A 24,064-nucleotide genomic window follows, 5' to 3' on the forward strand; every position below is an offset into this window, starting at 1 on the left:
GCATTGTATAGTGGCCTTACCTATATGAAGAGTCACTTACAAAGACATATCCTAGAAGATTCCTTCTATATGTTTGTTCCTCATTTTCAAGAGCTAGAGCCAGAGCCTACACCTGTATATTAAGGAGAAAATAAACTTTATATTTCTAGCAGTGAAATGATCACAGTTCAGTTCAGTTCAGTTGCTCAGTTGTGTCTGACTCTTTGAGACCCCATGGACTGCAGAGCACCAGGCCTCCCTGTCCATCACCAACTCATGTCCATTGAGTCCATGATGCCATCCAACCATCTCATCCTCTGTCGTCCCCTTCTCCTCCCACCTTCAATCTTTCCCAGCATCAGGGTCTTTTCAAATGAGTCAATTCTTCTCATCAGGTGGCCAAAGTAGTGGAGTTTCAGCTTTATTTTTTTTTAATATTTTATTTTATTTTTTAACTTTACAATATTGTATTGGTTTTGCCATATATCAACATGTATCCACCACAGGTATACACGTGTTCCCCATCCTGAACCCTCCTCCCTTTAGCATCAGTCCTTCCAGTGAATATTTAGGACTGATTTCCTTTAGGATGGACTGTTGGATCTCCTTGCAGTCCAAGGGACTCTTGAGAGTCTTCTCCAACACCACAGTTCAAAAGCATCAATTCTTTGGCGGTCAGCTTTCTTTATAGTTCAACTCTCACATCCATACATGACTACTGGAAAAACCATAGCCTTGACTCTAGATGGACCTTTGTTGGCAAAATAATGTCTCTGCTTTTTAATATGCTGTCTAGGTTGGTCATAACTTTTCTTCCAAGGAGTAAGCATCTTTTAATTTCATGGCTGCAGTCACCATCTGCAGTGATTTTGGAGCCCCCCCCAAATAAAGTCTCTCACTGTTTCCCCATCTATTTCCCATGAAGTGATGGGACCAGATGCCATGATCTTAGTTTTCTGAATGTTGAGTTTTAAGCCAACTTTTTCACTATCCTCTTTCACTTTCATCAAGAGGCTCTTTATTCTTCACTTTCTGCCCTAAGTGTGGTATCATCTGCATATCTGAGGTTATTGATATTTTTCCTGGCAATCTTGATTCCAGCTTGTGCTTCATCCAGTCCAGCATTTCTCATGATGTACTCTGCATATAAGTTAAATAAGAGGGTGACAACATACAGTCTTGACGTCCTCCTTTCCCGATTTGGAACCAGTCTGTTGTTCCATGTCCAGTTCTAACTGTTGCTTCCTGATCTGCATACAGATTTCTCAAGAGGCAGGTCAGGTGGTCTGGTATTCCCATTTCTTAAAGAATTTTCCACAGTTTGTTGTGATCCATACAGTCAAAGGCTTTGGTGTTGTCAATAAAGCAGAAATAGATGTTTTTCTGGAACTCTCTTGCTTTTTCAATGATCTGATAGATTTTGGCAATTTGATCTCTGGTTCCTCTGCCTTTTCTAAATCTAGGTTGAACAGCTGGAAATTCACAGTTCATGTACTGTTGAAGTCTGGCTTAGAGAATTTTGAGCATTACTTTGCTAGTGTGTGAGATGAGTGCAATTGTGTGGTAATTTGAGCATTCTTTGGCATTGCCTTTCTTTGGGATTGGAATGAAAACTGACCTTTTCCAGTCCTGTGGCCACTGCTGAGTTTTCCAGATTTGCTGGCATATTGAGTGCAGCACTTTCACAGCATCATCTTTTAGGATTTGAAATAGCTCAACTGGAATTCCATCACCTCCACTAGCTTTGTTCATAGTGATGCTTTCTAAGGCTCACTTGACCTCACATTCCAGGATGTCTTTCTCTAGGTGAGTGATCACACCATCGTGATTATCTGGGTCATTAAGACCTTTTTGTATAGTTCTTCTGTGAATTCTTACCACCTCTTCTTAATCTCTTCTGTTTCTGTTAGGTCCTTGCCATTTCTATCCTTTATTGAGCCCATCTTTGCATGAAATGTTCCCTTGGCATCTCTAATTTTCTTGAAGGGATCTCTAGTCTTTCTCATTCTGTTGTTTTCCTTTATTTCTTTGCACTGATCACTGAGCAAGGCTTTCTTATCTTTCCTTGCTATTCTTTGGAACTCTCCATTCAAATGGGTATATCTTTCCTTTTCTCCTTTGCTTTTAGCTTCTCTTCTTTTCTTAGCTATTTGTAAGGCCTCCTCAGACAACCATTTCACCTTTTTGCATTTCTTTTTCTTGAGGATGGTCTTGATCACTGCCTCCTTACAATGTCATGAACCTCTGTCCATAGTTCTTCAGGCACTCTATTACATCTAATCTCTTGAATCTATTTGTCACTTCTACTGTGTAATCTTAAGGGATTTGATTTAGGTCATACCTGAATGGTCTAGTGGTTTTCCCTATTTTCTTCAATTTAAGTCTGAATTTGGCAATAAACAGTTCATGATTTGTGCCACAGTCAGCTCCCAGTCTTGTTTTTGCTAACTGTACAGGGCTTCTCCATCTTTGGCTGCAAAGAATGTAATCAATCTGATTTCAGTATTGACCATCTGGTGATGTCTATATGTAGAGTCTTCTCTTGTGTTGTTGGGAGAGGGTGTTTGCTATGACCAGTGCATTCTCTAGGCAAAACTCTACTAGCCTTTGCCCTGCTTCATTCTGTACTCCAAGGCCAAACTTGCCTGTTACTCCAGGTATCTCTTGATTTCCTACTTTTGCATTCCAGTCCCCTATTATGAAAAGGACATCTTTTTTGGGTGTTAGTTCTAAAAGGTCTTGTAGGTCTTCATAAAAACATTCAACTTCTGCTTCTTCAGCATTACTGGTTGGGGCATAGACTTGGATTACTATGATATTGAAAGGTTTGCCTTGGAAATGAACAGAGATCATTCTGTCGTTTTTGAGATTGCATCCAAGTACTGCATTTCGGACTCTTTTGTTGACTATGATGGCTACTCCATTTCTTCTAAGGAATTCTTGCCCACGGTAGTAGATATAATGGTCATCTGAGTTAAACTTACCCATTCCAGTCCATTTTAGTTTGCTGATTCCTAAAATGTTGATGGTCACTCTTGCCATCTCCTGTTTGACCACTTCCAACTTGCCTTGATTCATGGACCTAACATTCCAGGTTCCTATACGGTATTGCTCTCTAATATTAAATAGGCCTGGGCAATTATAATCTATTGGATGGCCATCAATGATGTATCAAAATCCTTCTCTCCTTTATTTCCTAGCTTATGTCTTTTCAGGAGTTGGAACTATTGGAAAACCTCAAACAGCAGTCCAAAGTTTATTAGAAGTGTAAAAATCAAAGTGCAGTTTAGCCGAAGAAACACTCATTGACTGTCTCCCCTACAGTAGGCACTGTGGTAAGCACTGGATCTGTAAAGATGAAGAGGTCTTCCCTAAAGGATCTTATATCTCGATGGGGAGAAATTTATTGTAATAGATCATTTCAATACACTGTGGTGTGGTGATGATGTAATAGTAGTGGCTGACATTTATTGAGTGCCTGCTCTTTTCTGTTCACTGTTCAAAGGGTTGTATAGGTATTAACTCATTTATCTTTCACAAAAGCACTTTCATGTAGGTAATATTATTGTCCCCTATTATATGAAGAAAGTGCAATGAAAGTGATACATGAAGTGCCTTAAGGAGAGTTTGAGGGTGGTGTGAGGGCATAAGGGGAGACTTCCTTGAAGAGAGGTCTTCAATATTTCTTTGGTGACTGTTTTTATTTTTCCCTCTAAAAGTGCCAAAACACAAAGTTTGACCTACTTTCTAATCAATGATTGCCTCTGTTGCCTTTAATGAAGTGATCTGGAAAAGGGAATGAATTGATGTTATTCCTCCTTGCAGAATCTACTGTACATTTAATAGAATATTTACCTGGGCACATTAGTTCATTCAACAAATAATAATAACATTGCTCTTGGGACTCTATTCACAGTTAGGTAACTAGTTCTCTGCCAGATAAGCCAAGGACTTATTGGTCCCATGGATGTTCTAGGGTTTTTTTCCCTCCTAACAAACACCATGCTAAATACTATGGTCCTTGTGTGTAAACTTTTAGTTACTGGCCATAAATTCACCAAACCTGAATAAACAGGGCCCCGAGTCAACCCTACTGGCCAATAGATTTATTCCTGTGAGAAGTTAAATCATCTCTGTTCTCACTTCCTCTTTATTTTTGCCTTAACTAGAGTCACCTGTGGGACCCAAATAATCAACTACATATTTTCATAGCCGAGAAATCACGTTTGAGGATTTTAGAGATGTTGTTTGTTTTTTTAAAACTAGAAGGGATCATTGAAACTGAATTTATTTCTACAACTTAGAAAAAAAATTTATTTAAGGACAGTGCATTTAAGGTCTGTAAACACAAGGGACATTGTGAATCTCTCCAGCTGAATTTAGGGTTGAGAACAAAATGGAGGCACAAACTAGTTGTTAAGATACAGGAGAAATCTATCACTGTGTCCTGAGCCACAGTGAAGGAATTCTGTCTTTGTTCTAAAACAGCAGTTTCTTCTAGAGTAATTCACTTGAAATCCTTTAAGTCACTTATGTGCCTTTGGTAGCCTGTAACCTCGATAGATTTTCTTATGGCAGGCCTATTAAAAATATGAGAATAACCCTACTAGACAGTGGTGTGCTGGCTTTTTAGTGGGGAGGAAGCCCTGATTTGCAGCACTGGTCAGTTCTATTATTTAAATATTTCCACCATGACCAATTTCAAGCTACCAGGCTTTATTTTTAAAGTCAGAAACTCAGATTCTAAACCAAAAGTAGGATGGTTTCTTTCCTTTGAACAAAGTCTTGCCTCCACTTTCACAGTACCCTTATTTTATCTCAAGCACTGTTGCTATCTAGTCATTGGTTCCCAAACCTGTATGTGGATCAGAATCACTTGGCAGGAGGTATGGGAGGAAGGAGACATATGTATACTTTAGAGCTGATTCATTTTGCTGTACAATAGAAACTAACACAACATTGTAAAGCAACTATAGCTAAGCTAAGCTAAGTCACTTCAGTCGTGTCCGACTCTGTGCGACCCCATAGACAGCAGCCCACCAGGCTCCCCCGTCCCTGGGATTCTCCAGACAAGAACACTGGAGTGGGTTGCTATTTCCTTCTCCAATGCATGAAAGTGAAAAGTGAAAGTGAAGTTGCTCAGTCGTGTCCGACTCTTCGCGACCCCATGGACTGCAGCCTACCAGGCTCCTCCGCCCATGGGATTTTCCAGGCAAGAGTACTGGAGTGGGGTGCCATTGCCTTCTCCCAAAGCAACTATATACCCCAACAAAAATTAATCAAAAAATTAAAAAAAAGAATCATTTGGGAAGGCCTGTTGAAATATGAAATCCCAGAGTCCTGCCCTAGGTCTATTGAATCAGAATCTCCAACAGGAGTGGCGACAGAAATTTGTAGCATCATTGGTGATTCTTATTCAGCCTTCTGATCTCCAGGTTAGCATGTGATAGCACTACACATGCTATTCCTATTTCCAGGATGAACTCTGTTCACTTTCATTCTTGGACCAAAGGTTTTGAGCTAATTATCATCTATAACTTAGTCTACTCACTGAATTAGCCATATCTCTGGTGGAAAATTCTAAAGGATTACTAAAACTCTGGCTAGACATGTTTTCCTAACTCAATGATAGATATGAATGCTGATAAGCACTCGTTCAGTTATCTTCTCCCACTTAAGAATGTCTCACTCAGAATCTCTGCCTTTCTCCAACAAAATTTCTGGCAGAATTCTAAGATGTCTGTTTTTCATATAACAATTTCAAAATAAATACCTAGCAATTCCATTCAGAGACACACACCCCTATTCATAGTATACAGATTTATTTACCATAAATACCTCATACTTTAAAGTGAATTATAGTAGTGAGACTGGAATTTATAATAAAATTAGTTTACCACCACATTGACAATTTACTTTTACTTCTATATTACATATTCCAGAAGTAGCATTAAACTATTATGTTATGTTGGTATTTAAATGATTATTGAATCCAGTACTTCATGAAGTCCCATCCTTCCCCCTTCTCTGTTCTTTTAACACCACAAGATGTGTTAAATGTTCGATGGGTGGGAAATTGATTGCATGTGGAATATTGACAGCTAGTCCATGACATTTTTCTATAGAAAATTTCCCTTACTTTAGTGGGACTTGTGGTTTAAAATAGATGTTTGAAGAAATGCTTTGTAGAACAGCATTAGTTCTCTTTTTGGGAAACAGTTACTTTACAATAAATGAATTGACTTTTATGTCAAGATATATTTTTACCTATTGCACACTCTCTTTCCTCCTTTAAAGAAAAATCAGTGAACGGAAAAGAAAGTAGAACTCATTCTCTGTCAAACTAAACAACCGCTTGAAAAACTTACATGCCCTTCCTTCCTCCCTGGTGGGACAAAATAAATGTAGTCAACTGCCTTTAGCAGAGAGTGAATAAAAATAAACTTAGTCCCTCTGCCCTAAACCCCAAACCAAATGTTTACCAAGATACTGTCTGGTTACTTGGTTACCATTACCCTATGTAGCCAACTATCTTTGTAAAGAATTGAGTTTTATTATCCATTCAAATCTCTTTTGTGTCTTCTTTCCTTTTTTTTTTTTTTTTTTTGCTTTCTTCTTTCTGGCTTAGATGAAAACTGTTCAGCTGATAGAAATACAAGTGCCTTGAATGGGAACTATTTTGCCACAGACCCTCTTTCCATCCTTCACAGTCCTATTCAGACATCACCTTCTCATCATGGTCCCAAGAAGATTCACAAGAATCACTCTCTGCTCGTACGCCTATTTAACAAGTATTTCATTCTACCCCTGGCATAGTTATTCTTTACCTTCAAATTGTCTTTGAAGTAAAATTGTTAATCAAATCCAGACTGCCTTACCACAGTATTACCTTCCATTTTTCATTCTTGTGCCTGTATTCCAGTCCATCTCAGAAAAGAATTGTTCCCCAAGGGTATTGACATAGATTCCAGGAGTAGCTTAGTGGGTTTTTTCTTTGAAACTGTAGTTTTAGCAAAGCCACATGAGTTTATCTTATGTTGTATAAACAACACAGACATCTTTGTTTTATTTTGGAAGCAACTGTGAATGATTCTAGCATAGAATCAATATGAAGTAACTGTTTTTGAAAACGAAACTTTAAATAGAACAGTGACTTGGCAGTAAGAGTTAGGAAACTTTAATCTCAGTTTTGAAAAAATCTAGGATGTAAAACCAGAATGTTAAGTAGTCAAAGAGATAGATAAAATGCATATATATATATTGTAATAATCATACTAGGACTATCCTTTAAAAGATTAAATAACATTAAAATTCACTGTCAAAAGGAGATATTTTATGAACTGATAAATATAAAAGTCAGTGAAATTTGGGAAGAGAAATGGGAGAGGTCATTTGTTGCTGTTCAGTCACTCAGTCAGGTCCAACTCTTTGCGACCCCGTGGACTGCAGCACACCATGCTTTGCTGTTCTTCATACCATCACCCAGAGCTTGCTCAAACCCATGTACATCAAGTTGGTGATGCCATCCAACCATCTCATCCTCTGTCATTCCCTTCTCTTCCTGCTTTCAATCTTTCCCAGCCTCAGGGTCTTTCCTAATGAGTCAGCTCTTAGCATCAGGTGGCCAAAGTATTGGAGCTTCAGCTTCAGCATCAGTCCTTCCAATGAACATTCAGGACTGATTTCCTTTAGGATGGACTGGTTTGATCTCCTTGCTGTCCAAGGGACTCTCAAGAATCTTCTTCAGCACTACAGTTCAAAAGCATCAGTTCTTCAATGCTCAGCCTTCTTTATGGTCCAACTCTCACATCCATCCATGGCTAATGGAAAAACCATAGCTTTGACTAGATGGACCTTTGTTGGCAAAGTAATGTCTCTGTTTTAATATGCTGTCTAGGTTTACCATAGCTTTTCTTCCAAGGAGCAAGTGTCTTTTAATTTCCTGGCTACAGTCACCATCTTCAGTGATTTTGGAGCCCAAGAAAATAAAGTCTGTCACTGTTTTCATTGTTTCCTCATCTATTTGCTGTGAAATGATGGGACCAGATGCCATTATCTTAGTTTTTTGAGTGTTGAGATTTAAGCCAGCTTTTTCACTCTCCTCTTTCACCTTCATCACGAGGCTCTTTAGTTCTTGGCTTTCTGTCATAAGGGTGGTTTCGTCTACATATCTAAGGTTATGGATATTTCTCCTGGCAATCTTGAGTCCAGTTTGTGCTTCATCCAGTCCAGCATTTTGCATGATGTACTCTGTATATAAGTTAAATAAACAGGGTGACAATATACAGCCTTGATGAACTCCTTTTCCTATTTGGAACCAGTCTGTTGTTCCATGTCCAGTTCTAACTTTTGCTTTTGGAACCAGTCCGTTGTTCTCTAAAATGTCTCTAGGACAATTCACTGAATAAATAAATAATATGATATTTTGCATTTGATGAGAAGAAGCATTAAATTATCAAGCAAACAATGATAAAATATTTAAACTCTCAGAAAACCTAGAAAAAATTAGACAGGCTATAAAGAAGAGAGCTAGCATTTGTTGAGTGGCTACTATAGGTCAGACACTGTGCTGGGAAGTTTACATAAGTTTTCCCATTTAGCAATTTTTATGAGTTGGGTGGTATCTATTGTATTTCATAAATGAGGATATCAAGGCTTAAATTGACTATATAATTTGTCCAAGTTCACACAACTGATCAGCACAGAGATTTGAACTCAGGTTTATCTGTTCCCAAAGACTTTGATCCAAAGACCTGTTAAGATCCAAAGAACTTGATTCCACACCACATTGTGACCTAGTTGATGAAAACAAAAGGAGTAAACAAAGGCAGATAGAATCAGAAATTATATATGTATACTTTTATTCTTGGACCTAAGAACTGCATTTATCTTAAACTTAGTATAACAAAGGTGAAGGTAAATGGAGAGAGCTTCAAATAGACTAACAAAAGAATCAGGAAAAGAGATACTAATAAATAAACATGGAAGAGAATAAATATTCTCAGATCAATGAGGAAACTGCTCAGGGAGAATAAAACTTTTTACATATACTTGAAAGGTATAAGGGTACATAAGTGCAAGTTGCTCAGTTGTGTCCGGACTCTTTGCAACCCCATGGACTATATAGTCCATGGAATACTCCAGGCCAGAATACTAGAGTGGGTAGCCTTTCCCTTCTCCAGGGGATCTTCCAAGCCCAGGGATCAAACCCAGGTCTCCCACATTACAGGTGGACTCTTTACCAGCTTACAAATGGAGTGGCAAAAAAGAACTGAATTTCCTAGAACAAAGAGTCATAATTAGATATAATTGGTTTGAAAGTGAGGAAAGGAATTTCAGATTGATTAATGTGAAAAAAATATTTTGCTGCCAGTGAGAAGATTTATGGGTGGGGAATGTCTCCCACAGAGTTAGAATAAAGAATTTTTTTACAAATAATAAATAATATTATTTGACTGAGTAGCTCATTAAATGTAGGAAGCAGTCTTGCACTAATGCAGGGAACAGCCTTGCTCTAGGAAGATTCAGAATATTCTCTTCTATTTGGCCATTTCCATTTTTTATGAATTTGTTCTGCTTGTTCTGTTTCTAGTATCTTAGTGTTACTAAAAACCTGTAAAAGAAATAGTATGAGCCTTTTAGGAGGTTCTTGAAAACATAAAATAATTTCCTGGTTGTTGCTCAATAGAGATTGAGTAAGTCCTAAAAATGGGTCAGTCATGGTCCTAGGTTTTGGGGAATACAGAGATGAAAAGACAAGGCCTCTACCTTCTAGGCCTTCACAATATCCTATAGAGATGGCAGTGACGTGAAAAATCATACTGAAATTACACTGGAGGCCAGAAGACCATCAATCATTAGGAAACATTTATTAACTGACTGTAATTAACCCAGTTTTAAAAAACTCAACACAGATTTACCCAGTGCCTATCATGTGACTGGTCTATCCTATTCATGGTACAAACAACAAGAGTCCCTAACTCCATGTGAACAAGCTATAAATAAATTTACCCAAGTAAATGTGTAAATTAAAAACTGCATTAAGGAAAAAAAAAAAACTACATTAAATATTAAGAAGGAAGGGGTACCATGACAGTCTAGCAGGGGCTATAAATGGAGTCCATAGGGGTTCTTTCTTCAAAGGAAAAAGGAGTTAGAGATGACTAAGTGGATGGTACCTGAGTGGACTGGGAATATTACAGAAGGCTGTCTTTAACAAAAAGACAATGGTGTATAATCTAACCAAATTCTCCAAATACAGTGTCCAAAACTGTACCAAAAAGTTTTGCCATAGTAAAATTTGTCTATACACCCAAAAGTACTTCCTTCAATTTTAACTAAAGTAGCAACCCAGGAATATAAAAATCAGCTATTTAGTTCTCTAAGATCTCTTACATATACCCAGAAATAAATAGGAACTGGCTCAGTTACAACTAGTAAACAGGAAAGGAATGATATAGAGATCAAACTGAAGGTCTGAGCAGTGGTCATATAGTAAAGCATTAAAAACAAACAGCCTGGGGACTTCTCTGGCAATCCAGTGGTTAAGATTCTGCAGGGGACATTACAAGGGGTACGGACTGTCCCTTGGTGGGGGAACTAAGATCCTGAATACTGCACAGCATGGCCAAAAATAAATACATAAATAAATAAAATAAGAATTCAGTGGGATTATATCCGAGCAATTCAATTCCAAAAATAAATAAATAAAGGGCATGAGTTTTGTATTTATTTGCATTACTCATTTAAAAGCTTATAGAAGACAGATAGGAAATATACTTAAATACCTTCCATTTATTTTTAAAAACTATTCAATAGAGGCAAGAATGGATAGATATCAGGCACAGACGAATCTCTATCTTTGTGTGGGATGTACAATTCAGGAGACATTGCATTTTAGTAACTGATAGGCAATCTTAATTTAGATTATTTTCTTATTAAGTTTATTCTAGTGTAGTTTTTTTTAAAGGAATATATACCTTGAATATTGTGGAACTAGCTATCTTTGAATACAATGTGTATAACACTTAAAAAGTGAATAGAAACATGCTCCTTAGGAGAATAAAGGGGTAAAACATATTTTATTTGAGTAAAATTCATGTACAAATTTTTTATTTTTTATAGCTATCCATCCACTAGCAAAAAAAATAGTTGATAGTAGAAGGAAAGGAGAAAATAATGTCAAAAAAATAGACAACTTCATTTTATCTAACGCTTAACTTCACACTTAATATAGTAATGACAGTTCATACTGTCTCCTGTTTGGAGCTAAATCTCAAAGTCATTTCCTGTTCCTTCTAAGAACCTTGGCAGGAAGCTGGGCAACTTTTGAAATGGCTTTGGTATTAGAAATTCCCCATCAGAAATTTTGTAGGGCCTTGGCCTTTTCATGAGACAACAATGTTGGGAGGCTGGAAGGTGCTGCTTAAGGCATGGTTGCTGAGCAGTGGTGAAAAAGCTTTATGAGCAGCTTCTTTCCCAGCTGAGAGCCGTGACCTTGGAGTTCTGTTTTTAGAAAAGCTAAATCAGAAGCAAATACTTCCAGGGTATTTTGCTCCCAGTGTAGCTTTTACTAACAAAGTGGCAAAAGCTAGAGCCATCAGGTAATACTAAGAAGTCCTGACAATTTAAAAAATAGTGAGATGCTAAACTCAGCAGGTGGTTGAGTTTAGGAACTCTGTGGTTCCCAAGGTGGTTCCCACACTTGGCATCCTGGATCACTCTTTGAATGATACGCAGACTCATTGAGCTGCAGTGAAGGTGGGAATAAAGCTGAAAAGGCAGCAGTGGTCTCTACCACCAAAGGCTTTAGCAATCCCATCAGAATAGAGGAAGCCATAGCCCTTCCATTATATTCCTGGCCATTCTGTATCCATGTTGACATGCTTATTATGTTCATGCAGACTGACAGCTGTGACTCTTATCCTACGTTCCATTGCAGGGAATCTCCCTATAAGCAGCAGGACCATAGATAATACCCTACTTTTTCTCAACATACTTTGACCCACAAAATAAGAGTGATAGCTGATTAATTTTCTTTTAAGCAGAGAAGGGAACATGTAACAGGGCGAGTAACCTAGAGGACTTAGATTAGTCAAGAAAGCTGTTTGCCACCGGTTCCTTCCAGGTACAAAGCAAGGAATTTCAGCCTGTTTTGAAAGCCAGTTAGAGAATTAATTTCCTTAAAAAAACCCATATCTTTAATGAGGCAGTTTTTCTTCTTTCCTCTGCGTTTCCATGCACCCTGGTCTACCTCTGTTCTAACACTTACTGCCCTGGTGGCTCAGTGGTAAAGAACCCACCTGTAGTGCAGGAGACATGGGAAGATCCCCTGGAGAAGGAACTGGCAATCCACTCCAGTATTCTTGTTCTGGAAATCCCATGGACAGAGGAACCTGGAGGGCTACAGCTGTGGGGTCTCAAAGTTGGACACGACTTAGCGACTTAGCAACAACAATTATTTATTTGCATATCTCTCTGAAGAGATATGACTCTCTATTTGTCTTTGTATCTTCATCTCCTAGCATAGTTCATGTTAACACCAAAGCTCAATAACTCTTTGGTAAAGGTTTGATGAATAAATGAATAAATGGTGGACATTTAAAGCTGGTATGTTTCATGCAGATAACAATAACAGTGATTATCTAAGCATAGTTCAGTTCAGTTCAGTTCAGTTGCTCAGTCGTGTCTGACTCTTTGCGACCCCATGAATCGCAGCACTGCCAGGCCTCCCTGTCCATCACCAACTCCCAGAGTTCACTCAGACTCAAGTCCATCGAGTCAGTGATGCCATCCAGCCATCTCATCCTCTGACGTCCCCTTTCATAAGGTGCCGCTAAATGCCTGAAACATTGCTACATATATACATTATCTCATTTAATCCTCAAAGAAACAATTCTGTAGCATAGGTATTATTACTCTGCTTTCATGAGTGAGAAAATTGAGACTTGAGGGGGTTAATTTCACAGTTATATAAGGGGTAAGCCACATAACCAGAATTTGAACTCTTAGTCTGACTCTTTAAGTTTTTGCCATTACCAACTCTATTAGATTGTCTTTGTATTGTAGGTAATGTCTTCTGAGACATTACAGGTACTTTCCAAACAGTTGTATTCATCATCAGCCTTTGTGATTGAAACAGATATTAGTTTCAGAGCCTTATATATACACAAGGTTATTTTAAAAGTGTTCATCCATTGTTCTATTTGTAGTTACCTTTTCTAAGGAAAAAACCGCCTCTGTCCTCAGTCTTGTCTGTACATGCTCTGTGGAGGGACAATACATCACAAAATAGATGTGGTGCTACTAATACGTATCTGTAAATGAGATCTGTACAACATTTAGCAATTATCTAAATTCATTATTTGAAGGAAAATTGTTGTGAAATCTTTTGTGAAGTACTCATTTCCTCTGTCTCATCTGTTCTGGAAGTTTTGTGCTACTGTGTCATGTTTTCTTATAACAGGACATACCAGACAGAACATACTGTTTAAAATAAGTTGTTTCGTTATTAAAGAAATCTTGTGACAATAATGAGGAATTAAAATGACATTTTAAAAATAATTTTGCTTTGTCAGTATGGTTGTACAAGAGCAGCCTAGGGTGAATTTTCTTTTGGGAGGTAGTGGTATTAATAATTACTCCAGTAATAATTTACTTCCTAGATAGACCACATAGCCTCTAAATATTGGGTTGGCCAAAAAGTTCATTCAGGGTTTTGTATAAGATGTTACAGAAAAACCTGAACGAACTTTTTGGCCAACCCAGTGTATCTGGTTACTACTCAAAGCACCATTTTGGCTGTCGGGAACAATTTACCACAGCTGAATACCCCCCCAAATGATAATGAAACTAATAATTAAGTTTAGAATAATAGTATATGGTGTCAGTTCAATCTCTACTATTGGGTTTTGTGTCTACCAAGGAGAAGACAAAACTGAAGTCAAGGGTTTATGTCACTCTGGGTTCTAATTTTTTTTAAAATGTATTTATTTGGCTGCTCCAGGTCTTAGCTGTGGCATATGGGGTCTTTAGCTGTGGCATGTGAACTCCTAGTTGCAGCATGTGGGGTCTTCCCAGACCAGTGATCAAACACATGTCTTCAGCATTGGCAGGTGGATTCTTTACCACTGAACCACCAGGAAAGCCCCCTTGGTTTTAATTTGATATTCACCATAATGAATGTATAAAATATAAGTGTTTGGGTTGAATTTTAGAGTCAAAAATTAGTAAGTTATTGATTTACAACAATTAGTAAATTATTGATTCTAAAATTCAACCCAAGCACTTACTGTTTATGTTGGAAGATCATAACCTGAACTGGAATCTAAGAAGAACCTTCCCTCCTCCTCCCAAACAAGGAGAAAATATACTTCCATTTTGGAAGAAAATAAGAAATGTAGATTATGTATGTAATAGATATTGCTTGCCATAGAAACTTCAGGAGATAGGTATGCAAGGCGAGCCTCAGTGTGCAGTCTGAAAAAGTATGCCATGAAAGGTGTCAGGGGCTTTTGCCTGGAGCTAATTCTGCATAGTTTCCAAATGGTATTTTTATCTTTTAATTATGTGAAAAGTCACATTGACAGAAATCCACTAGCACGTGTAATAGAATCACATTCTTCTCTGGCCATTCCTGAAATGTGTGTAGGTTTTAAAATATATGGCAGTACAGAGAGGTCAAATCCTAGAAAGGACTGGATTTTTCCATAAGAGTAAAAGATAGCGGTGGTAGTGGTGGAATACCATATAATACAATAGATGAGTCCTACCTTGTCTTTCTTCTGGTCCCCTGTCTGCTGTCAAGAACTAAGTTGACTTAACTGAGTGATACGGTAACTGTTGGTTTAGTCACCTCAAAATGATGAAATGTTTCTATTGGATTATGGGATTTAATTTAATTAAAACGTCTTCACATAGCATTTTGATACATTCATGTTACATACTGTATAATCTCTCCAAATTATTTAATTAAAAACAAATGAAAAATCAAAAATACTTTGCTATCAAGAGGAAATGCCTAATGTTTTCATAACAAAACCCAACCAAAAGAAAAAAAAATCAGGGGATTTAATGTCAGCAATCACCATAACTGTATGAACCGAAATAAAGTTGGTCTCCTGAAAAACTCAGTGTTTTAGAGGCAGAATGTTTACTTTTCTCCTTGCATTAGATAAGTTTTTTTAATCTTCTAATAATTATTCTTCTAAATTCTGGATATCTTTAAGAGCCAAAAATATCAAATCAGTGCCTGGGAGTCTGTTCAGTGTTTAACACACAGTAAGTGCTCATTAAATGTCTATTGAGTAAGTGAACAGATAAATAAATGCTGCCTTAAACAAACACACACACTTATCTTTTCAAGCAATGTCTATTATGGTGTTTTCCTCTGCTGCCCTTTGTAAATAGCTTTTTCATCACTGCCTTTTAATTCAAATAAACAGTCTTTTATTGAGTAGCCAGAATCTGCTATTTGCTAGCTGCCTGTTAAGTCCTAGGGACATACACTGCTGCTGCTACTGCTAAGTCGCTTCAGTCGTGTCTGACTCTGTGCGACCCCATAGACGGCAGCCCACCAGGCTCCCCTGTCCCTGGGATTCTCCAGGCAAGAACACTGGAGTGGATTGCCATTTCCTTCTCCAAGGGAGATACACTATGACTCATTTAATTCTTAATACAACCTGGTAAAATAGAAACGTGAGGCTCATAAAGATAAAAAAATTTAGCTTGGAGTTGAACCCAAGTCTCTCCACTAAAGACTTCAGGGGGTAGGTGAGTGAAACCCATGCTCATCTTCAAGGAATTTACATACTGGTTGGTCAGAGAAAAGTAGACACCTGACTGTCTGAAATGCAAAGTAGAAGTGAGCAGAGCTATAACAAGAAATGCTATTTTTAAAGCACTAAGAGGTTTCAAATAAAGGATGAAATCATATTCAACTATGTTGAAATAGGGAATGATTTCTAAGGTAAACTTGCCCATTAGATAGATAAATGGAATGGCTGCTTTGGGCTTCATACTTGGTGGGGTGGGAGAGGGTTGCAGCGGGAAGGGTGCCGCATCTTTTCTGAATATCACTGAATTTCAACTGTGAGGTTTTGTCTTTATAAGAAAGATGCAAACAGGGCTCCTACCATGAGCATTTCCACTACTCCAAATCGTTGAATCATTTTGACCATGGCCTTCCAGAGACAACCTTTAGGGTTGGCACTTGAATAGATCTTAAAGGATGTGTAGAATTTTGAAAGACAGATGTAGGAGAAAAGATTTCCCTATTGGGATTCATAAAGGTACAAGAGCAGGAAAGATTGGGGTTCCACTTAATTAGAATAAAGGCTAACTGCAAGAATTCATCTCATTCAATTAGAATAAGGGCTGTACACAAGAGAGTAATGAGAAGTTAAAGTAGGAAAGTGGGCTAGGGCCATAATATGAAGGACCTTAAATATTTGACTAAGGGGTAGTTGTGTTTTGTAAACTACAAATGCTTCATAAACATTAGAATTATTAACTAACACATGTTGGTTGAGTGAGCAAATAAATGAATAGTCCCAAGAAGATAATTTATACCTTTTGTTTTTAGAAAGGGCAATATTCCATGTTCTTATTTTAGTGGTTCTCAACCAAGGAGAGCATAGAGAGGAAAGGAAGGGTATATTTCACAGATATAACATGTATAGAATTTTTGTAGACTTCTCACATTCCTGCTGGTTTGAAAACTACTACCCTAATGATTATAGGCTTAACAAAATGAAGGAGATCTAGACAGAATGCTGCTGCTGCTGTTGCTGCTAAGTCACTTCAGTCGTGTCCAACTCTGTGCGACCCCATAGACGGCAGCCCACCAGGCTCCCCCGTCTCCGGGATTCTCCAGGCAAGAACACTGAAGTGGGTTGCCATTTCCTTCTCCAATGCATGAAAGTGAAAAGTGAAAGTGAAGTCGCTCAGTCGTGTCCGACTCTTAGCGACCCCATGGACTGCAGCCTACCAGGCTCCTCCGCCCATGGGATTTTCCAGGCAAGAGTACTGGAGTGGGTTGCCATTGCCTTCTCCGCTGAACAGAATGCTATACCATTAATACCTCCATTTCTTCAGATCCTGTTCTTCCAAGTCACCAATGCCCTCCTGTGTGACAGCATTACTGTCCTATTATATATCTTATGTGACTTACACATTCTGCTTTGTTTGACATTGTTAATCACTTGAAACTTTCTCATCCTTTGGTTTCCATAACAACATCTACTTGATTCTTCTCCCTTTCTATCTGGTCCTTATCTGCTTCACAAGTTACTGCTCCTCCACTGCCTGGACTATGTGGGTGTTCACCAGTGTTCCACTTTGGTAGAACTTCTTACTTTACTTACTTACTTCTTACTTACACTTCTTACTCTGTATACTATCTCTGGGAAATCTCATCCAGTAGTCCTAGTTTCAATTCCCATTTGCTGACAATTCTCAAAACTGTATTTGTTATTCCAACCTTCTATTACACTTCGGATTATTATTTCCAGTTGCTTGGTATAACTTATTGGGCTTCCCTGGTGGCTCAGATGGTGACGCTTCCACCTGAAATGTGGGAGACCTGGGTTTGATTGCTGAATTGGGAAGATTCCCTGAAGGAGGGCATGGCAATTCACTCCAGTACTTTTGCCTGGAGAATACCCATGAACAGAGGAGCCTGGTGGGCTACACAAAGATCTGGACATGACTGAGCAGCTAAGCACAAACATACACAGTATAACGTATTAGTGTATTCTTCAGACATCTCAATATGTCTAACCCTGAACTCATCTTTTTCTCCCTCTCTTCCTTATCTCCACCCCAACATGGATTCACCTACCCCAACCTGCTCTATTCACTTTCATAAACTAGAAACCTTAAAATCTTCCTGTTTCTGTTGTCCGTCAACAATGCATTCTTCCTCATCATCCAGCCCTTGAATCCTATCAATTCAATATTTAAAAAGTTTTTCACATCCAACCTTTTCTCCTGTTCCTTCATCTGCTGTCTTAGTTCAGTTCCTTGTTTTCTCTCATTTGTTTGGTTTCCCTGACATCAGTCCCTCCCTACTGTAGTCTATTTATGATGTCACCAAAGTAAGTGTCAAAATTAAATTCTAACCATGTCATAATTCTGCTTTTTTTATTAAAACTGTTTGCTTCCTATGATTCTTTATACCCATAAGACAAAATTCAACTTCTTAGCTTAGGTTCTGCCATGGTCTGGTTCCAAACCTAACTCTACACTTTTTCTTCTGCCTCATCAGTTGGGAAGATCCCCTGGAGAAGGAAATGACAACCCACTCCAGTATTCTTGCCTGGAAAAATCCCATGGACAGAGAAGCCTGGTGGGATATAGTCCATGGAGTCGCAGAGTCAGACATGACTTAGTGACTAAACAACAACAATGGTATCAGTTCCAACTGCTTTCCCCTAAATGTATACTCTACACACACTAAACTTCTCACATTCCCCAAACAGGCCCTTTCACATACGACTTCCACAGCCTGGAATGACCTTCATGTCAATTCCATAAATTCTTATTTGGGCATCTACTATACTCTGGACTCTGTTCTGGAGTATAGAAAGCCAAAATAAGAAGATAAAAATGCTTCTGTCAATGAGTTCAGAGTCTAGTAATAAGGGAGACAGGCACATAAACAAATAATAATGATGCACTGTGATACACACAAAATAGAAATACATACAAAGAACAGAGGCAGTGTAGAAGAAAGAGTGGTTAACTATCTGGGAGGCATGAAACAAGGAGGCTGAAACTGTCACAGCATTGTTAGTCGGCTACTGCATATGTGCTAAGTCGCACCCACCAGGCTTCTCTGTCCATAGGGCTGAGGAGAAGGACTCTTGATTAATATAAAGAACTTGCAGAAATGGTGATTATAGATTCTAGTCTGAGGAGCTGTCTTAGCCTATGCAGGCTGTTATAACAAAATATCATAGACTAGGTGGCTTAAGGGCTTTCCAGATGGTCAGTGGTAAAGAATCCGTCTGCCAAAGCAGGAGCTACAGAGTACGCATGTTCAGTCCCTGGGTGGGGAAGATCCCCTGGAGGAGGAAATGGCAACACACTCCAGTATTCTTGCCTGGAGAATCTCAGGGAGAGAGGAGTCTGGCGGGCTACAGTCCGCAGGGTTGCAAAGAGTGGGATACAACTGAAGCGACTTAGCAGACAGGCAGGCAGGTGGCTTAAACATAAACATTTATTTCTCACAGTTCTGGAGGTTTAAGTCTGCAATATGATGCCAGCAATGGCCCGGTTCTGGTGAGAGCTCTCTTCCAGGTTGCAGACTGCCAACTTCTGTTGTTGCCTCACATCCTTCACAAGGAAGAGAGCTCTGCGCTCTTTGTCCCTTATAAGGGTACCAATCTCATCTCCCCTAAACTGTATCCAAACCTCCCAAAGGCTTCCCACCTCTTAATACCATCATGGTGGGGATTAGGCTTCAACATGCAAATATAGTGGGAAGGACACAAACATTCAGCAAATCAAATCAAGCTTTCTTCCTGTGCCACATCTGAACTCTTCTAGTTGTATAGAACTGAAGAAACAACCAATCATTTTGTCCAAAGTCACTATGCATTCATGACTACTAATCTCAAAAGGTGCCCTTTATGCTGCTGGCAATTATACTTCACTTCCTAAGTCTCTCAGTCACTTTCCCACTCCCATTCTTTGTCATCTTTCTCACCTGATGACATAGTTTTCTATTTCATCCAGAAAACAAGCAGTCAGAAGAAAAGTCCCAGCTCCCACCATGGCATTTATCCACTTCCCTGCATTTGTATCCATATGCTCTGCCTTCCATCTTATTACTATGAACTAATTATGCTTTTACCCAAGGCCAACACCTCCTCTTCTACACCAAATCCCATCCTTTTATCCTTACCCAAGTATGCCCAAATATCCCTTTTAAAATTCTCCCATCTCTCTTTTACTCATCAGTTTCCCCCTTTCTACTGGATCTTTTCCACCAACATCAAGCATGCTGTAATTTCCCCCAGCTTAAAACAAACACAACAGACAAAAACTGAAACCTTCACTTCAGTTCCTGTCTCCAGTTTAAGCTACCACCACATTTCTGTGCCCTTATAGAAAAGCTCTCAATAGCGCTGTCTGTTTTCATGCTCAAATTCCTCTACTCCTATTCTCTCCTGAGTTTTATTCAATGAGGTTCACTACTCACTATTACACTGAAACTGTTCCTGTCATGGACACCAGTGGTCTTCATGCTGTCAGGTGCATTGATCCATTCCTGCCCTTCATCTGCTTGGACTTACAGCATTTAACACAGTTGATGTTGCCCACCTCCTTGGAGCTTCAGCTTCCAGAACACCATGCACTCATGATTATTTTTCTTTCTCACTAACTGCTTCTTCTTTGTCTTCTTTGCTTATTCATCCTCATCACCCCAGACAAAAAGCCGTTCATATTAATGCCTTTAATTTAATGATAAATTAGGTGGTTTAGCGACAGATGTGCTTTTCTGATGATGTCTTCTTATCTGCAGTTTAATTAGCTTTCACTCGCTGAGCATACAGTAAGTGGGTAAAGGAGGAGCCTCAGAGATGTGCTGTGTGGTGAGAGGAAACAGCTGGGGACCAATCTTTGCAGATAACCGGTTCACTCATTGGTGCTTCTGTGTCTTCTCTGTTGTAGTGTGTTCCTGTCATCCAGTTGGATCAGCTGTCCTTCCTTTCAGCTCGGTGACCTTCTGTGACCCCAGCAATGGTGACTGCCCGTGCAAGCCTGGGGTGGCAGGGCCACATTGTGAGAGGTGTATGGTGGGGTACTGGGGCTTCGGAGACTACGGCTGCAGGCCTTGTGACTGTGCGGGGAGCTGCGACCCTCATACAGGAGACTGCCTCAGCAGGTGAACAAGCATGGCTCTTGCTCTCATCTCTGTGTCTTTCACATTCTTTTGAAGATCTGATGGTGATCTGGAAAACCTTACATGCCACTGGAGGAGCAAAGATGTAGTTTCACATCTCTTTAAAGAATTTTCGTCAAATTGCAGAATCAAGGAAATTGTGCTTGCAAGATTCTAGAGATGGTCTGGTTCATTTTGCAAGATGAATTATTCTTTTTAACAATAGGCCCTTTATGATACTATTTATTTCTGAAAAGTGAAAAGATAGGAAGATAGCTGACAAGGTTTAAATCCCTATAAATACATTCATTTAATTTAAGTTCTAAGAAATTCCTTAATAGGTTCTTCATCGTTTTCTATTTTATTAGCAGCACAGACATAGACTGGTATCATGAAGTTCCTGACTTCCATTCCATGCAAAATAAGAGTGAGCCAACCTGGGATTGGAAGGATGAGCAAGGATTTTCTGCACTTCGACATTCAGGTGGGACAAGAGGTATAATTAGAGATGATATTTCTGGGTCTGGTCTCGAGTAGCAGTGATCCATGACAAACCAGAGAACAGATTTTGAATCTTATAAGGGGAATGCTTTAGTTCTGAGGTTAACCAGGTAGTGAACCCCATAAGTATAAAACTATTAAATATAAAACAAGCTTTTTAAATTTTCTTATTGGTAGAATAACATATAGTTAGAGTAAAAAATTGGAAAACACAAAATATCAAGTAAAAAAAATACCCAAATCTCACTATCCCACTCTTAGTACTTTGATGTGTTTCCTTCTCTCTAAAATATACTGTTTTGATGGAAATGTACAGATCCATTTAAAAGAAAAATATTCTTATAGACTGAGTGTAACTCAGTATGTACAAAACAAAAACTAGCTGTGAATGCCTTATGTTTATAGCATAAAGCAAAAACTAGCTGTGAATGCCTTATGTTTATAGCATAAAGTAAAAACTAGCTGTGAATGCCTTATGTTTATAGCTTTGTTACAACTCTAAAAGTAATTTTATAGACTAAATATAAGCCAAATAAAACTAATAAAATTCATGTTAACAATATTAATTGAATATGAAACATGATTTTTACTGAAGTCAAAACACTGTTTACTCTATAAAGATGATTCTTTGAGCTTATGAAGTCTATACTACTCTTTCTTCTGATTCAGTTTTGCTGTGATATTTATCTGCTCTGTCATTTGAGGAGCATGCTGTAATATTGGTGTGAATACATAATTTCTGGGTTTATCCTGTCTGTATTCTTTTCTCATAGAAAATCAAGTGTTTCTATTTAGCACCAACTTACTCTTATCAAAAATACAAATGTGGACAAAAAATCTTGTCAGCATTTGGCTATAAAGTGATCACCAAATCATCCAAATAAAACTTAAAATAAATTTTAAAATATTTTTATTATTAAACATTACAAACACCAAAACTATGATATGAACACCCATATGAACACCTTGTAATGCTATCAAATCTTAATTTTGCAATAATTATCTCATGTGCTAAGTCACTTCAGTTGTGTCCAACTCTTTGTGACCCTATAGACTTAGCCCACCAGGGATTCTCCAGGCAAGAATACTACAGTGGGCTGCCATGTCCTCCTCCAGGGGATCTTCCTGACTTAGGGATTGAACCCACATCTCTTGTGTCTCCTGGATTGGCAAATGGGTTCTTTACCCCTAGTGCCACCTGGGAAGCCATATTTTCATTTAAATTATAAGATATTACAGATACATTTGAAGCCCTAGGTGTACCAATCTACAAACTCAAGTAGCCTTCCTTATGCCATAGAATAACCACTAACCTGAATTTTGGTGTTCACCATACACTTTCATATTTTTACTATTTTACTATACATATAGTAAATAGTGAGCTTCCCTGGTGGCTCAGATGGTAAAGCGTCTGCCTGCAATGCAGGAGACTCAGGTTTGATCCCTGGGTTGGGAAGATCCCATGGAGAAGGAAATGGCAACCCACTCCAGTACTCCTACCTGGAAAATTCCATGGACTGAAGAGCCTGATAGGCTACAGTCCATAGGGTCACAAAGAGTCAGATACAACTGAGTGACTTCACTTTCACTTTCATCAGATCAGATCAGATCAGTCGCTCAGTCGCTCAGTCGTGTCCGACTCTTTGCGACCCCATGAATCGCAGCACGCCAGGCCTCCCTGTCCATCACCAACTCCCGGAGTTCACTCAGACTCACGTCCATCGAGTCAGTGATGCCATCCAGCCATCTCATCCTCTGTCGTCCCCTTCCCCTCCTGCCCCCAATCCCTCCCAGCATCAGTCTTTTCCAATGAGTCAACTCTTCACATGAGGTGGCCAAAGTACTGGAGTTTCAGCTTTAGCATCATTCCTTCCAAAGAAATCCCAGGGCTGATCTCCTTCAGAATGGACTGGTTGGATCTCCTTGCAGTCCAAGGGACTCTCAAGAGTCTTCTCCAACACACAGTTCAAAAGCATCAATTCTTCGGTGCTCAGCCTTCTTTACAGTCCAACTCTCACATCCATACATGACCACAGGAAAAACCATAGCCTTGACTAGACGGACCTTTGTTGGCAAAGTAATGTCTCTGCTTTTGAATATGCTATCTAGGTTGGTCATAACTTTCCTTCCAAGGAGTAAGCGTCTTTTAATTTCATGGCTGCAATCACCATCTGTAGTGATTTTGGAGCCTAGAAAAATAAAGTCTGACACTGTTTCCACTGTTTCCCCATCTATTTCCCATGAAGTGGTGGGACCGGATGCCATGAACTTCGTTTTCTGAATGTTGAGCTTTAAGCCAACTTTTTCACTCTCCACTTTCACTTTCATCAAGAGGCTTTTGAGTTCCTCTTCACTTTCTGCCATAAGGGTGGTGTCATCTGCATATCTGAGGTTATTGATATTTCTCCCAGCAATCTTGACTCCAGGTTGTGTTTCTTCCAGTCCAGCGTTTCTCATGATGTACTCTGCGTATAAGTTAAATAAACAGGGTGACAATATACAGCCTTGACGAACTGCTTTTCCTATTCACTTTCATAGTAAATAGTATATAATTAGTATATTATATAATATTTTAAAAATCTTATGTACATGATAACTTACCTACCCCTTAAAATTATTTTTACTTAAATGTGTACTTTTTTTTAGATTTATCCATTTTTATTCTTCCATTGTTTGCCATTTAGGTTATCTCCAATT

General features: G+C 38.7%; 1 protein-coding gene across 6 annotated transcripts in view; it reads left to right on the forward strand.

The window, feature by feature from the left end:
* NTN4 (netrin 4) overlaps nucleotides 1-24,064 on the forward strand; it is a 129,190-nt gene that overhangs the window by 89,655 nt on the left and 15,471 nt on the right. For 3 of the 6 annotated variants that reach the window (XM_055576944.1, XM_055576908.1, XM_055576951.1), the window contains 2 exons: nucleotides 20,656-20,869; nucleotides 21,235-21,362. In XM_055576944.1, coding sequence (XP_055432919.1) covers nucleotides 20,656-20,869; nucleotides 21,235-21,362 — 342 coding nt within the window. The remainder of the gene's footprint in view (nucleotides 1-20,655; nucleotides 20,870-21,234; nucleotides 21,363-24,064) is intronic. The other 3 variants (XM_055576923.1, XM_055576916.1, XM_055576934.1) reach the window with 3 other exon arrangements.

Source organism: Bubalus kerabau, chromosome 1 (genome assembly GCF_029407905.1).
Source record: "Bubalus kerabau isolate K-KA32 ecotype Philippines breed swamp buffalo chromosome 1, PCC_UOA_SB_1v2, whole genome shotgun sequence".
NCBI classification, from domain to species: domain Eukaryota; kingdom Metazoa; phylum Chordata; class Mammalia; order Artiodactyla; family Bovidae; genus Bubalus; species Bubalus kerabau.